Consider the following 15562-nt stretch of genomic DNA (forward strand, 5'->3'; position numbering starts at 1 on the left):
AACAATTGGGATTAAAATTTGGACATTTAAGTCAAGGTCCATCTTCGAAACTGTCGGACTAATAGATCCAATCTTAAATTTTTCGGATTAAAAAGATATTATCAATCTGAAAAGATATTTATATGTTCACAATTTATCTATTTATCTATTTGTTCAAATTTCATTTGTTACATTGCCACCAACCGCTGCACATGTAATTATCACATAAGAAGTTAAATATTAGACAATAATATAGGCCCTATACAAATAGATTTTCGTACCAATCATCCCTTAAAATTTTGCATTAGAAAAAATAATTATAACAAAAATTATTAAAATGTGGGGTCCAAATAAAGAAAGCGATTACTGCAACACTTATAAGTAACAATCCAAACGCCCATGAGAGCTCACCAAGTCTGAGAGTCAGACCTTGTTTTCGCTGGAAATAAAAATAGGAAAAAGTTTCGGACTCCTAGTGGGGTATTAGGGATTGCGTATGATTGGTTTAAAAAAAAAAAAATTATATTTTTCGCCAATCCTATACTGCCACGTCACTGGGTCCAAAGCACGACTCATAAAAATAACAGACCCATCGGGTCACTAACTAACTGAAACCCCACATAATGTCCAAAATGACCTCACCATTCTCAAAACTCCACTCTCTTTCTTCTACTTCTTCATCACTCTCATGCCCTTCCACGTAATTTCACAGTCCCCGGCCACCACCGCCGACCAGACAACCCAACTCAACCTCAAAAAGCTACGGCAGAGTCCGCCGTGGACAGCCTCCTGGAACTCCTCATCCTCGCCCTGCACCTGGCCGGAGATTCAGTGCACAGCCGGCACAGTCACCGGACTTCTCCTCCGCGACAAAAACATCATGGGCACGATCCCACCGTCGATCTGCGACCTCAAAAACCTCACCGTGCTCGACCTCTCGTACAATTACCTCCAGGGCGACTTCCCTAAGGTTCTCTAAAATTGCTCCGGTCTCCAATACCTAGACCTCTCTCAGAACTTCTTCGTCGGCTCAATACCCTCCGACATCGACCGGTTATCCTCTCTCCGGTTCATCAACGTCGGCGGCAACAACTTCTCCGGCGAGATCCCGCCTGCGATCAGCCGGTTACAGGAGCTCCGGACATTGCACCTGTACAAAAACCAGTTCAACGGCACGGTTCCAATCGAAATCGGAAATTTAGCGAATCTAGTGACTCTAGGTATGGCTTATAATACTATGCTTTCGCCATCGATAATTCCGATAGAGTTTGGGAATTTGAAAAGGCTGGAGTACTTGTGGATGACGATGACGAACTTGATCGGGAAAATACCGGATAATTTTGCGAATTTGTCCAGTCTCAACACTTGGATCTTGCTATGAACAATCTGGACGGTCCACTTCCTCAAGGACTGTTCCAATTGAAAAACTTGAGTGTAGTGCATTTGTCTCGAAACAGTTTGTCTGGTGAAATTCCAACTCCAATCGAGTCAAACTTGACCGGATTGGACATGTCGATGAACAACCTTTCGGGTCAAATTCCGGCAATTTTTGGTTCTCTGCCTGACCTTCTCACTCTAGATTCGTCGGAAAATCAATTTTCCGGTCAAATTCAGCCCGAATTAGGCCATTTGAAGCTAACCAATTTGAACCTTTCTTCCAACCAATTTTCCGGGAAAATCTCAGATGAGTTTGATTACTTGGCCTATGAAACCAGTTTCTTAAACAATTCAAAACTTTGTGCTAAAACCCCAATTTCAAATCTCCCCAATTGTCTCACCAAAAACAGCGAATCCAACGGCTCATCACCCACAATTCTCGCGGTGATTCTTGTTTTCGCTGTAATTCTCTTCATAGCTACTATTATATTAACCGTCTTCATGGTCAGAGACTACCGGAGAAAGAAGATCGAGCAAGACCTTGCGGGGTGGAAACTAACCTCATTCCAGAGGTTTGATTTCACGAAGAAAATAATTTTGTCGGGTTTGACTGAAAACAATTTGATTGGAAGTGGTGGGTCGGGGAAGATATATCACATCGCTGTCAACAATTTAGGCAATTGTGTCGCTGTCAAGAAGATTTGGAACAATGGGAAGTCAGATCACAAGCTCGAGAAAGAGTTTCTGGCAGAAGTGGAGATATTGGGCACAATTTGGCATTCCAATATAGTGAAATTGCTGTGTTGTATTTCGAGTGATGACTCAAAATTGCTTGTGTATGAGTATATGGAGAAGCAGAGTTTGGAAAAGTGGTTACATGGGAAGAAGAGGACTAGCTCCGCCACTGCGTTGAGTAGTTTGGTCCACCACACTGTGTTGGATTGGCCGACGAGGCTGCAGATTGCTGTTGGGGCTGCTCAAGGACTATGTTATATGCTCCATGATTGCTCTCTGCCGATCATTCACCGCAATGTGAAATCTAGCAATATTTTGCTGGATTCTGAGTTCAAGGCAAAGATTGCTGATTTTGGACTTGCCAAGATTTTGGCCAAGTCTGATGTGCCTACTTGCATGTCTGCTGTTGCTGGTTCAATTGGGTACTTTGCTCCAGGTAGGAGCACTTGAGTCATCATCTCTTAACTCTTATTAGTCTGCTTGATTCAGCAGAAGAACATGTTCGTACTTTATGACTATTGGTATAATAGTAAACAAAAGTCAACTAGAATTAAATTGATTTTGGTAAAAAATATTTTTCACTTTTTGAAAGAAAAAAAAAAAACATTTTTTAAACCTACTAGACAAGTAAAAGTCTTACTAAAATTATCATTATTATTGTTGTCACCACTACTACTATTAGATCCACCGCCGTCATCATTTTTCAAGGTCATGATAGAAATATAAAAACTTTTTCCAAAAAATCTTTTTCACTAAATATATTTAAGACCATCATTTTTAGGGTCGCAATCAAATAAAGGTAAATATTTTAACCAAAATATGTTTTCTAAAATGTCTTTTTCGTGAAAAAAACTTTTCTTCGGAAAATTTTTCAACTAAAACAAAAAGACACTATCTCTTTTTCTCCCTTTCTCACTTGAATTGAAAATGTTGCATTGGTTGCAGAATACGCCTACACGAGAAAAGAGAATGAGAAGATCGATGTTTACAGTTTCGGAGTTATACTCTTGGAACTGGTGACGGGAAGAGAACCCAACGACGGAGATGAGCACACGAGCATCGTAGAATGGGCGTGGCGCCAATACGAAAAAGGAAACTCAATTGCCCACACCTTTGATAAGGACATCAAGGAATCACATTACTTGAAAGAAATGACTACTGTCGATATATTGGGGCTCGCATGCACAGTAACACAGCCTTTTAGTAGGCCTTCCATGAAGGAGGTTTCACAGATTCTACGTCATTGTGGTCCTGTAGAGGGCAACGAAGGAAAGAAGGCGGGGCGTGAGTATGATGTTGCCCCACATACCTTTCCAACTACAGGCGATCGGATGAAGATGATGACAATGTAGTATGCATTGTGTGATGTTAGAACTGGTTGCAGAGTAGTTAATAAGCAGTCTCACCAGTATTATCTGCATCAAAATCAGAATTCTCTGAAGAGGGACAACTCACTTTTCAGAAATCATTTGGCAAGTCAAATCCATATCATCATAATAAAGGGATTAGATGAAGATGAGGATAGTTTTAGTTAAAATTGCAACTTTTGAAGTTGAAATTAGTCATAGGTATTAGATGATCTAGTGTAGGTGTTTTTCTTTTTCTTTTTCTTTTTCTTTTTCTTGCAACATCAAGCATGCAAAGGATGTAAAATTTCTCACTAGTAATAGTAGCAAATGTAAATTTTGGAATAAGATGATTTTCTCTTCTGACTAGGAATAAAACAAGCTACCTTATCCCAATTGCAATAACAATTCGGAAAATTCAGTTTGTTTTCAAAATTTTACACTGAGACCGATCAAAATTATTTTACTACTCCAATATTTTTTATATTTTAATTTTTTTAATTTTGACCAATCAAAATTATTATACTACTCTAATATTTTTTATATTTTAATTTTTTAAGCATTAAAAAAATAAATGAGTAGATTAAGAAGAAAGACATTTATAGAATAGCAGACATTTATAGAATAGCTCTATCCTTTCTTTTCATTTATTAGTTATGTAGATTTCTATCAATTCTGTTTAGATCATAAATTTAAATAGAAATTTAAAAATGGAAAGAGGAACAAAAAAATAATAAATTATATTTCATTCATATTATTGTCTTCACATTTTTTCTTTCCATTTCTCAATCCCTAATCAAATTCATGATCCAAATACAGTCTTAAAAGTCTCCTTTAAATCACTTATTCACACTGAACCGATAAAACTGAAGAAAAAAAATTCATTTTGATGGTAAATTTGCTCTCAACCCAGACTTGAATCAAACTGATTACACCCTTATTCCCCGCACTAAACATTCATATTTGCAAATATCCACTATTTTTGCCCTTTCTCCATCATACTTACAGCAAACTACGAGTCCGGATTCTCGGTCGCCGTTCTCGGCGGCCGTCCCAACAGCCCCCCAAAACGACGTCGTTTTGGGGGTTTTTTGATTTTTTTTTTTTTTCTTTCTTTCTTCTTCCTCGTTCTGGCCGAACCAGAGGCGAGGCGAGGGGAGGGGAGGGGAGGGGAGAGGAAAAAGAGAGAGAGGGAGAGGGGAGGGGAGCCGCCGGTGGGCCGGAGGGGAGGGGAGGGGAGGGGGGCCATAATCACCGGGAGAGGAGGAGGAGGAGGCGGAGGCGGGCCGGAGGCGGAGGCGAGGCGACGATCGGAGGCGCTGGACGACCCGCGACGGCGGAGGCGAGGCGAGGCGAGGCAAGGCGACGATCGTCCGACCTGCGACGGCGACCCTCCCCTCCCCTTCCTCTCTCTCTTCTTCCTCTCTCTCTTCGGCCAGAACGAAGAAGAAGAAAAGAAAAAAAAAAAAAATTCAAAAACCCCCAAAACGACGTCGTTTTGGGGGGCTGCCGGGTAGGGCCGCCGAGTAGGGCGGCCGAGAATCCGGATTCGCAAACTACCGTCTCCTCCTGCACTCTGCTTTGTAAACGCAATCCAAAGAAAATCGAAATGGCTAAAACCACCCTCGTTGCATCAAAACACCATCAAGACACCTTTTTTTTTTTTCCTTCACATAGAAAAATTAACAATGTTGGTGGAGAGAGAGAGAGAGAGATGCCATACTAGAAATTGTATTGCAAAAGCACAAGTACACATAACACAAAGGTTTAATGAAAGTCACAGGGCTTAGCAGAGACATGAATGACATGTTTGATTGGGTGAATTAGAGTATGAAATTGGAATTGGAATTGGAATTATTAATCTGTGAACCCAACTATCCTATATTTGTTTTAACATTGTGGTTTAAGATTATTAATCCAATGAATAATTAATCCAACAAATTTGTAAGATTATAGTAATGGGATAGTGGTGGGATTATTAATCTAATGGATATTAATCCAATTGGATAGTGAATACCACACTAATTTAATAAAATTATTAATACTTCCCTATTAATCTTGTGAATCAACCATGACCGAAATTCACAAAACTAACCCTTATTAAAGCTGTTCCATACCGTCTAAACAGAAAGGCATAACATTTTCAACACCAAACAAAGAAAGTAGCAAAGCTGATCAAATAACAGGCTGCCAAGCCCCAAGTTCTGTATCAAAAGTAACTTCCACTGCTCAAAGCATTTTTTTTTCTTTTTTCTTTTCTTTTTCCCTTTTTTTCCCCCTGTTGATTTGTAGTGATACAAGTACAGCTTCAACAGCACAGAAGACAGAACACGGGAGGCACACACTAACCGGCCACATTAAGCAGTCATTCCCAAGTTGCAGCAGGGGGATATTCCTTTCCTCCCCTCTTCTCCTTGCATACCAATGATTTATAGAACAACTTGGCTCCCAAATTTTATGCTGTTGATTTCAGACTCAACCTGCTAGGAAAAAATGACAGAGAAACAACCAAACAGGACAGTATAAAGATAACATGAATTCACATCACAAAATTTACGGTCTCAAAAAACATGCCTCATCACTGGCTTCTGCACTGATTCAGAACTAGCCCGATTCTGGGATTCCGCCGTCATTCCAAGTGCAATAGTCGGCTACAATACAAATCACGTGGGAAATAAGAAAGGCAAGTTTGGTACCCAACAAAACAGTAACAATGGATGGGAAGAAATAGAGAAGAGAGGATCATGTATCCAAGCCTCGGACAAAGAACATGAATTAGGTTCTTAAGCACAGTAACTGGAGATGTAGCACATGCTGTGGTGCAGGACCAACCACCACACGTACACCAGTTAGAAGATTGTCTGTGCAAAAAATTAGAATGATCAAATGATGATTATGAAAAAATCTAATAAGTAGGAAGGGGGAAAAATCAGTGTCTGGAGGAAAAGAGTGAATCAGACAACATTCCAGCATTGTTTGATATCCTTCAACGTTCGAACCTCTTGCATGGGAGGGACAAACTGACTATTTGATCCTAATCTTCTATTTGCAAACCATGCAAAAAGGCTTGACATAAAAATATGTATCCCTTTTCTGAAATTTTTTGAAACAAAATTGTACAAAGACACCTTGTCCCGTTCCATGACCTTACCATGAAGCAAGAGAGGCACAGGGAAACGTGGTGCATAAACAATAGGGCAGCAAATAAGCTGAGCTTAGTAGGGCTCGAGCTCAGCTTGGCTCATTACTAATCAAGCTCAAGCTTGGTTCAGAGCTCCATAATGAATTTTTTATTATTATTATTTAAATACATAAATAATATAGATACATTATTTGATATATATATAATATATTTATCCTATTATTTAAACGAAAAATAAACAAGCCGAGCTAATTTGAGCTTGAGTTCAACTCATTATTAAATGAGCCTAAAAGTCACTAGCTCAAACTCGTTTATTTACTTAACAAACCGAGCCGAGCCGAGCCCTTACCAAGTTGAGCTCAGCCAAACCGACCTTGCTAACAGCTCGACAATGATGTATGTTAAAAGAATGCAAAATAGAATGGGAAGAAAAAAATGAATTAAATAGGGGAAGAGAAAATCAGAAGCTTTAGATTCACAACCTCTAATGTTTCTGCCACGCTGTTTTCAAATAATCTGCTCCCATTTAAGCACCCATTTTCCAAATGCAAGTCAAGATCTGCTGTGCATACATTACCCTGCAAGGATCCAGCTCTCACTATCTTCACAACTTCCGGTATTCTTATACCCAATCGCTAACCCAAAATCCTGAAATGGAGGAACTCACCTCGCAACTGAGGTTCTGAACGCAGATATTCGATCCCGGTGTACTTTTATCATTTTCTGCCCGTGCAAAGTGCTTACATGGTTTCACTAGCTCTCCATTATCATCATCAGCACCTTCTTTTCGATTCAGCACTCTCTTAGTATATCTAGTCTCAGAATAATCCACAACAGTCGATGGCCTTACTTCAGGATTACTATCTGCATCCCCAGCTACCAAAGGCTCTAATTTAACCTCCCCAGAGCAGCTGGCACGAGATGTTACACCAGACCTACTTGCACAACTTTCTGGAGAAACAGACCATGGCCTCAGCGGGCTAACAGAAGCCCGTTTCTCTGGTTTATCTGTCTTTGAATTTACCATTTTGGAATCTCTTTTCCTCTTGAGCTGCTTTTCGGCAGAGTGAGATCTGCAGCCTTCGGCATCTTCTTCAGAAGTTCTTTCAGATTGCTGGTTCGCATGCCTCGACAGTCGAGACCGTTTATACCCATCTGGAAATACATAACTGGGAATTTGCTTCCTACGAACATGAGAAACATAAATATTCATCCCCGGTTTCCAAAACTGGTAGTCGTTTACATATTGCTTAAACTCATCAACTGTTCGACGTATATCAAATTGCTGGCCTTCTTCAACTTTCGCCCCCTGTTTCCTCTGCAAGCCCATGAAAAATGCACAATGGGGGCACAGTTTGGATGTGTCTACATGTCCATTTGGATAAGGATGGCACTGCAACATGCCACGTGTGTCCCGTTCTATCTGCAATGTGACATAGAGGGCAAAGATTAGAAAGGAAAACTATCATGATCAAGTCCATAAGATCACTAATCATCGACGAATTTTGGTACCAGAAAAGAAGAATGAAACTTACCTTCAGAGTAAGTTGCCTAAGCCGAGATTCCACCCAGCCTTTCCAAGCTAGCAAATCATCGGCATCTGCCGCAATTATGTCAATCTGCAAATAGTTTTTGTATGCCTCGAAAAACAGATAAGGATCAAACAAAGCACTCCACTGGGCTTTGTTCAGCTCAATCTCCTAAAAAACAGCAGAAAGGCACACACAACATTGGTCATATGGAGTCAGAAATGGCAAAGAAATAAGAAATTACCTTCTATGTCCCTTACCTCACAGATACTGTTGCCATGATGGAATTGGTCCATCATAACCCGCAGAGTACTTTTAGAAACATTGTAGCTAGAATTCATGCAAGGGTATGCAGGGGTTATAATTGGCATATGATGGGCTCGATCCCAAGGATTTTTACGACGATCCCATACAGGGAAGCCAAGCTTATCATCCTCTTCTATTGGGCATAGCATCACAGGGTTTGGCCAACGCCACAGTGTATAAACTCTGAAGAATCGTGAGACCAGCATACTGGGGATTGCATTGGGATAAAGCTGGCAGACCCGAGCAACTAAAAGAGCCCAATTTACACCACCAAGAAATCCAGTAACCTATGTACAAAAGGTCAAGAAGAAATAAAATGAGAAGCTTTATCTAAAGGTGAAATGGCAATGACAAAAGCTGGAACTTCAGGATGCTATCTCACATTTGAATAAACACCGCGCCTTTTAGCCCAAAACTTCAAGCATCTGAGTGTCGTGCGAAAGTGCTACAATTTTCAAAAGGATTACAAGACTGTTAAGCCAATTATTATTATATCAACCAAAGTAAAGAAGACAATATGTTCACCTTGACATTTGGAACAAGTTTTAGAATTTGATCTGCAACCCTGCATCCATTTAGACTTCGAACAGTTTGCTCATCAATATTGTCGAGCACAGAGCCATCCGAGATGTCCAAGTGCTGTTAAGATGTTAGTTTCACAGTACTGATGACAAAAACTGTGTAGAGGCCAACAAGAAATGCAAACTCTGTACCAATGAGTTTCAGTTTATAAAAGATGGAAAATTAAATGCAGGAAAGGTATCAACCAGAAAAAGTATCAAAAGCATACATGAATCTTAGAAATAGTTCCAATTAACAACAATTAATGCACACTAGAGTTTTGTAATGGTAATGTCAAAAAAGGGTCAATCCAATATGTTGGAAACATGCAATGGTTATAACAACCATACAAGGATCTGTTATTTAAGAAGTGCATATTCCAGACAAGTTTTGATTTTACAATCTGCATAAAAACAGAGCAAATAAACTTCAAAACAAAGTTTAGACAGCCAATCTGTCCCAAGGCATGATTTATCAAAATTAAAATATAACAGCTTATTTTATTGAAAAAAAATTCTACCTAATGATACATTCAAAAGTAGAAAAGTGTATTCAATAGAACTGCCAGAAATCAGTTCAGAGCAGGGATTGGAAAAGGGAAAATGAAGATAATAATTGAGAAGGGAAGGCCTCAAAATGAGAGAAAATAGCAGACAATATAGTTAACAACCATGCAACAAGAAAGAGAGGTCTTTTGCACTCACTTCTGGTACAATCGATTGCGATATACTTGCATAAAGGAGATCAATTGATATTCCCTGATACTTAAACTTCATTACTGGGACATGAGCATCTGGAACTGGTTGAAGCTCAGTAACTTCTTCCATTTTAGCCAGCATATCATGCAATATAATAAAGAAATCTTCCTGCAGACAAACATCATATCAACCTTTAAATATAAAGCTTCTGGATTTGCAAAACCTAACAAGAAAGAATGACCCAACCTATAACCAACCTCTCTATTTACGTAAGATGGCCCAACACACAAGGCATCGATGTCAGCCCCAGGCCCATGAACCTGTCAACATAAAACATTTTTGCCACATCCCCTTGTAATCTAAATACACTCACTAACCAAAGATGACGTTCAAAAAAGGATGAAGAAAATTAACAAAATATTTCTTACAAACAACAGAAGTCAGAAATTTGTGTACAGTTTTTGCTCATAGAATTGCTGCAGGGACTATGTAGAGACTTCTGAGTGAACAGATATTTATGGGAGTTTTAGATGTTTTTTTTTGCTTTTCTTATAGTGTATGTGGGTGCCCCCTTGCTCATAGAATTGCTGCAGACAAGTCTGTCAAGCCCTATCAAACACTTGAACATGGATAATATGACTTATTGTTCTCTAAGACAACCTGGAATTCCAAATGTCAATGCCACATCCAGCACATAAGCTCCTATTCAACATATCGTACAGTTCTTTGACAAGACTAGCTCAGTGATTACTCTCAACCACCAAATGACAGAACCATCCCCTCAGAGATGAACAAAGAGCAATTTCATTCTACAAAAATTTTATCTTTATCATTTTTCATCTAAATTATTCCAGAAACCCTTCCAAATTTTGTCAGCACCAATAATTTTGGCAACATTAATGAGCCAAAATTCCAAACCATTGTAAGGTCCACTGAAGAAATATATAGGGAAGACAGAATGGTCCTACAACATACAAAGAACATACTGCAATCCTATACTTACCCCCAGCCGGTATGACCCAAATGTAAATATGACAGCATTTGCATCTTCTACCCTTTGATCTGTGTAACCTCTCTGACGGGTTAATTGCTTCACCCAACATTTCACAACCTACAATATTATACTTCTTGTGACAATCAATTCTTTAACAAATAATAAACTTATTGAAAAAGGCTACAAAATCATCAATTAGGATATACAAAGTCAATAACCTGATAATCTAGAAAAACAACGCATAGTGTTACAAAAAACTTGAACTAATATATTGACTGAGGATAGGGGTGAAGGCAATTACATCACCAGGCATCAGTAGTAAAACTTGAAACAATACAACATACTGACTCAATTTTTCTTTCCACCATGAACAAAAGAACTACGAAAAAAGAGCTTCAGACCAACAACAAAAACTCTCATGGTAATTTATTTATTTAAAGCAGAGTACGACACAAAAATTCATAATGGCTAAAGAAGTCCAAAGATAAATTGAAAGATATCTCAATATCTTTCTTTGTCTAGATAAAAAATTCCACTAAAAGAATCTGGTAAATGATGCACCTTCACATTTCAAATTGAGCTTAGAACCAACCTATAATAGTTTAGGAGCATTACACGCAACACAATAAGTGAAATCCAACAGACAAAAAACTTGGAGACCTATGACTGAGTCATGATATCATCTGCACTACATACTGCCTTGCACGTAATGCATCTGCTCTTCTATGTCCGATACCTAAACAACTGAACAGTTAGATTTTCATCCAAAGAAGTAATACACACCAAGGTTACCTAGAAACAAACAAAATAAACTTCCAAATAAACTTCTCCAGAAAGGAAACATTACTCCGTCTACTGAAAAACGAGAAGATTTTAAGTGCAGACTGCTGAAGCTCCCCCCACCCCCCCACCCACCACCACTGTTGACGACAAACACTCGAGGGAATTCCAAATTTGGCCTCTCAACGCTGCATAGTTCTTCCATTATGTGTAACATGCAACTTTGTTTACAAAGAGAACCAACTCAACAATTACAGAAACAGTCATGGTCAACGGGATTTGAAATAAATCTGGGGAGAAAGTGAAAGATAAGTCCCGTGACAAAAAACTTCCAAAAAATTATTAGACCCATCCACAACAAACTAAAACACATCTAACTTCTTAGATCCATCCACACCCGATGATGAACCTTACAAGTTACAAGGTGTCTCATCACCCCTAAATTCTCGGCACACTTCACATATTTTCCTAAAATCATTCTCTCTCACTAAACATTTTTAACTCCTTAATCTCAATGTCAATTTTCTAATCTTCCTTATTCATAAGATAATAATGTGAAAGATGAGAATCAGAAACAAAATTCATTTTTATGATAGGTTATAATACAAGGGGAAGGGGGAAAGTTGACATGGTAAAGCCAAGAGCAATGAGGCACAATCCAAATTTCAATAAAGGTAGAGATTCAAAGGTTGTTTGGGATGTGCTATATAAGTGCACTTTTTGACGTTTTGACTTACAAAGTAGGGGAAAAAAATATGTATTTTGGGATAACATTATAGATGCACAGTACACTAACCAAATTGTTGACTTTTGGAGTGTGCATGATTTTTTTTTTTTTTTTTAATGGGAATTTGTGGCATGGGATGTGCCACGTCTTCTCACTTTGCTAAATGTATGTGCAAAGTACACTGATTGAACCTGTCGGATATAAAAAATAATAATAATAATAGCTTCCCCCACACACTTAGTAGGGACTTTTTGACTTTTTTAATAACTTTTTGACTTTTTAGCTTTTATAGTAGATCCCAAACAAGCACCTAGACTCCAAATTTCCTACAAGATAGTAAACATTAGGTACTTCATTAAGTCTTTTCTCCACAAATACCTGGAATGGTGAGTAAAATTAAAGGCAACATGAATGAACAAAGGAAACCACCAAACAAAAAGGGTAGTGCCAGAAAAATGGTAGTGGCACATTAGCAAAAGTAGAGTTGAAGAAATCCAAATTGCACACTTGAACAGGGACACACTAGCAGTAGGACTGAAAATGAACCAAGCTCAGTAGGAGATTGTTTGAGCTCAGTTCAGGTAAATTTCTTGGTCTTTAGGCTTGGTCAAAGTTGTCCAAAATTGGGACAACTCTATTTTCAGATTAAGCTCACCTCCTATCGAAGTGGCTTGTGAATTAAAACCTTCTACTTTCATCAATCTGTCAACCACATAAAAACACTAACAATTAGCCCATAATTTTATAGAGCTGTTTCATCGAGGTTGCTCAGGTCTATTGGGGGGAAATTATTTGCTACCATCCTTCACCAGACTTTCATGTCTGGTAACAGTTTTGATTGTAAATAACTCCATTTTAGGGCACACCTAATTTTCGGTGCTTAACTAAAATAGGCCAAAAAATTTATCCTACGTGATCCTATGTCGCAAGAATGTTTCTTGAATTTCTGCACGCATAATGGCTAACATGTCCTTTTAAGCCAATGACAGGCTTTAGTCATGCCTAATATTCAAAATTGAAGTCAAAGCAATACATTTTTTGTTAGTCATGTCATTGAAATATAACATCCCTAAGCAATACAGCAAGCATGTAAACCCTTCAGCAGCAAAGACATTTACTCAAATGGTACAATTCTCACAAGCAGCTCAAATATCATAAAAATCAAAATTTTCTATCATAGATACATCATCTGAAACAGTAAAACACAAACGCAGATGTGTCTCTGTTAGTGAATCACACATGTAAATTACTAATCAAACAAGAAAATCAATCAATCACCTCATCGATGCGGCCAAGGACTGCTTTTCTCCTCGCAGCATCCTCATTGCTCTCGTAAAGTCCCGAATCAAACAAAAACTTCAAAAAATTGAGAGAAACTAATCACAAATTTTGCAGCTTTGCACACCATAATACGATTTTTGAACTATTACACATACTTTCGCCAATTCCGCATCTCGTATGAAATCCGCCTCCGATGGACCAGCAAACGATATCGGTTCCGTCACCCCATACTTCTTCGCCGTGACAGGCGGCGGCGGCGAACCATCTAGACTCTCCGGCGCCGCCATCTTGGTACCAGAAAAACCCTAAACAAAATAGACACTTCATCGAGTGAATCACGGGAATTCAAATCTACAAAAAAGATAGATCGAGTCTACAGATGAATCAAACAAGAAGACAAAATCGAAATGATATACAAAATCGAAGCACAAGCGAATGGATATGAGAGAAGGAGCGGAGAGAACCAGATTCAAAAGCTCCGGCGAGAGGGGAGAAGAGGGGGATCGAGGGAGAGTAGAACCGGGTTCATTGGAGCGGTTCGAGAGTCTTCGATGGTTGGCGTTAAGGCAGCGTTTGGGATTACAGTCAAAGTTTTGGGTTGAGGAAGGTCTTGCCTTGTGAGCTGTTTTGTCTTTTCCTCTCTCGTTCTCTCCAAAAAGACTACTAGATCAAACTCATTTTTTTTCTTTTCACACACCCATTTAATATTTTAATTACTCCTATGTTTTATCGTTTAAGTATATTCATTATTAATTATTTTAATTACTCCTATATTTTATCGTTTAAGTATGTTCATTATTAATTAAACACAGATTTATTTTTTTATTTTTTTCAAAAAAGATTTATTTTATTTATTTTTTTCAAAAAATTCACACCGTCATTGCCCGTCCCCCAATTTCTATCTCCCTTTCATTTTGAAATTTTAACTATATAATTTTTAAACTATAATTTTTATTATTAAATATAGACTAGTTTGGTTTGATTTGATTAATAAAGTAGTAATATTATACAAATAAAAATTTTATATAATGATAGTTTTTTTGGTTAAATTATTGATAGATCTTAATAATTAAACTTAATTCTCATCAAGTCCTATTAAAAATAAGTCTGAATAAAATCTTCGTTAAAAATAATTTTTTGTAATCATTTTTTGCATATGTCGTCAAAAATTAATAATTAGCGACTTTTTTATCATAGTTATTATAAATTGTAGGTAAACCTAACAATTAGTGACTTTTTCTATGATAAATTTTTTAAACTGTCACTGAAAGTTAAAAAATAGTGACTTTTTGTAACGATTTTTTTAAATTATCACTAAAACTTATAATTAATGGCATTTTTTGTGACAAAATTTTTAAATTGTTGCAAATTTAAAAATTAGTGATTTTTTTTAATAGTGTTTAATAAAAAACACTATTAATTATCATAAAACCTACTGAATAATAAGTTTCCCTATTAAGACCTACACATAATTTTTTTTTTTTTTTTTTTTGCCAAAGATTGCTTTAGTATATTAGTATAGTTAGATTACAAGTGAAAAGTTTACCATTGTTCTATCAACTCAAATTTTTGACTTCCCACTCACCACGCTATAAAGTGTGGCTACTAAATATTGAGTCACACCTTGATGTCTAATATAATGATTTGACTCATTGTAAATCTGTCACTTTAAAATAAAAATAATTAAATATAAATTTATTTACAATAATAATATTATCACATTATTATAAATATTTTTTTTTTATAGATTTTATGTTTAAAGTTTCCCATAATAGAATCTATAGATTAATGGAAGAAGAAAAAGAAAGAAAGATAGTAGGTAGAAAGTGAAGATAATATGGACAACATGGAGAATAAGGAAAAATATAAATATTTTTTCTATAAATTTTATGTTTAAAGTTTTCCATAATAGAATCTATAGATTAATGGAAGGAGAAAAAATAAAGAAAGAAAGGGATGTTTCGCCTAGTTTTTGTCACCCAACTTATATTTTTTAGCTTAAAAAAAGTAAAAATTAATTGTTTGCTCCAACTTAATCATATCAACTTAAACTTATAATAATTTTTTTTGAAGGTAAATAATTTGATTTTGAGAATCTACTCCACGG

At 37.2% G+C, this 15562-nt stretch overlaps 2 protein-coding genes across 3 annotated transcripts; one reads left to right on the forward strand and one right to left on the reverse strand.

Annotated features, from left to right (window-relative positions):
• Nucleotides 1-503: 503 nt before the first annotated feature.
• On the forward strand, nt 504-3833 carry LOC114299485 (LRR receptor-like serine/threonine-protein kinase HSL2). The gene is made up of 2 exons (XM_028244245.2): nt 504-2527; nt 3037-3833. The coding sequence occupies exons 1-2, from the start codon at nt 1357-1359 to the stop codon at nt 3441-3443; spliced, it is 1578 nt and encodes a 525-aa protein (XP_028100046.2). The 5' UTR covers nt 504-1356; the 3' UTR covers nt 3444-3833.
• Nucleotides 3834-5462: 1629 nt separating this feature from the next.
• On the reverse strand, nt 5463-14154 carry LOC114299484 (nuclear poly(A) polymerase 4). Of its 2 annotated transcripts, XM_028244241.2 has the most exons (14): nt 13920-14154; nt 13611-13760; nt 13453-13530; nt 10677-10784; nt 9931-9993; nt 9680-9841; nt 8940-9053; nt 8797-8859; nt 8369-8701; nt 8115-8279; nt 7247-8002; nt 7062-7157; nt 6012-6088; nt 5463-5917 (listed from the first exon to the last, which is right to left on the reverse strand). In XM_028244241.2, exons 2-14 carry the CDS (start codon nt 13740-13742, stop codon nt 5893-5895), a joined length of 2172 nt encoding a protein of 723 aa, XP_028100042.2. In that variant the 5' UTR covers nt 13743-13760; nt 13920-14154; the 3' UTR covers nt 5463-5892. The 2 variants fall into 2 exon arrangements, with proteins under 2 accessions (XP_028100042.2, XP_028100043.2); XM_028244242.2 differs by lacking the exon at nt 9931-9993 and having other exon boundaries at nt 13920-14134.
• Between the last annotated feature and the right edge of the window lie 1408 nt (nt 14155-15562).

The sequence above is a fragment of the Camellia sinensis genome, chromosome 13, assembly GCF_055761805.1.
Source record: "Camellia sinensis isolate YWXY chromosome 13, ASM5576180v1, whole genome shotgun sequence".
NCBI lineage: Eukaryota > Viridiplantae > Streptophyta > Magnoliopsida > Ericales > Theaceae > Camellia > Camellia sinensis.

Bases quoted from the DNA above. Each gene is read 5' to 3' on its own strand.
- LOC114299485 (XM_028244245.2), top strand. From the start codon at position 1,357: ATGAACAATCTGGACGGTCCACTTCCTCAAGGACTGTTCCAATTGAAA. The intron at 2,528-3,036 runs GTAGGAGCACTT...CATTGGTTGCAG, and splicing joins AATTGGGTACTTTGCTCCAG to AATACGCCTACACGAGAAAA.
- LOC114299484 (XM_028244241.2), bottom strand. From the start codon at position 13,742: ATGGCGGCGCCGGAGAGTCTAGATGGTTCGCCGCCGCCGCCTGTCACG. The intron at 8,280-8,368 runs GTAAGGGACATA...GCTGTTTTTTAG, and splicing joins ATGGCAACAGTATCTGTGAG to GAGATTGAGCTGAACAAAGC. The intron at 6,089-7,061 runs GTTGTGAATCTA...TTTGTATTGTAG, and splicing joins GCGTGGCAGAAACATTAGAG to CCGACTATTGCACTTGGAAT.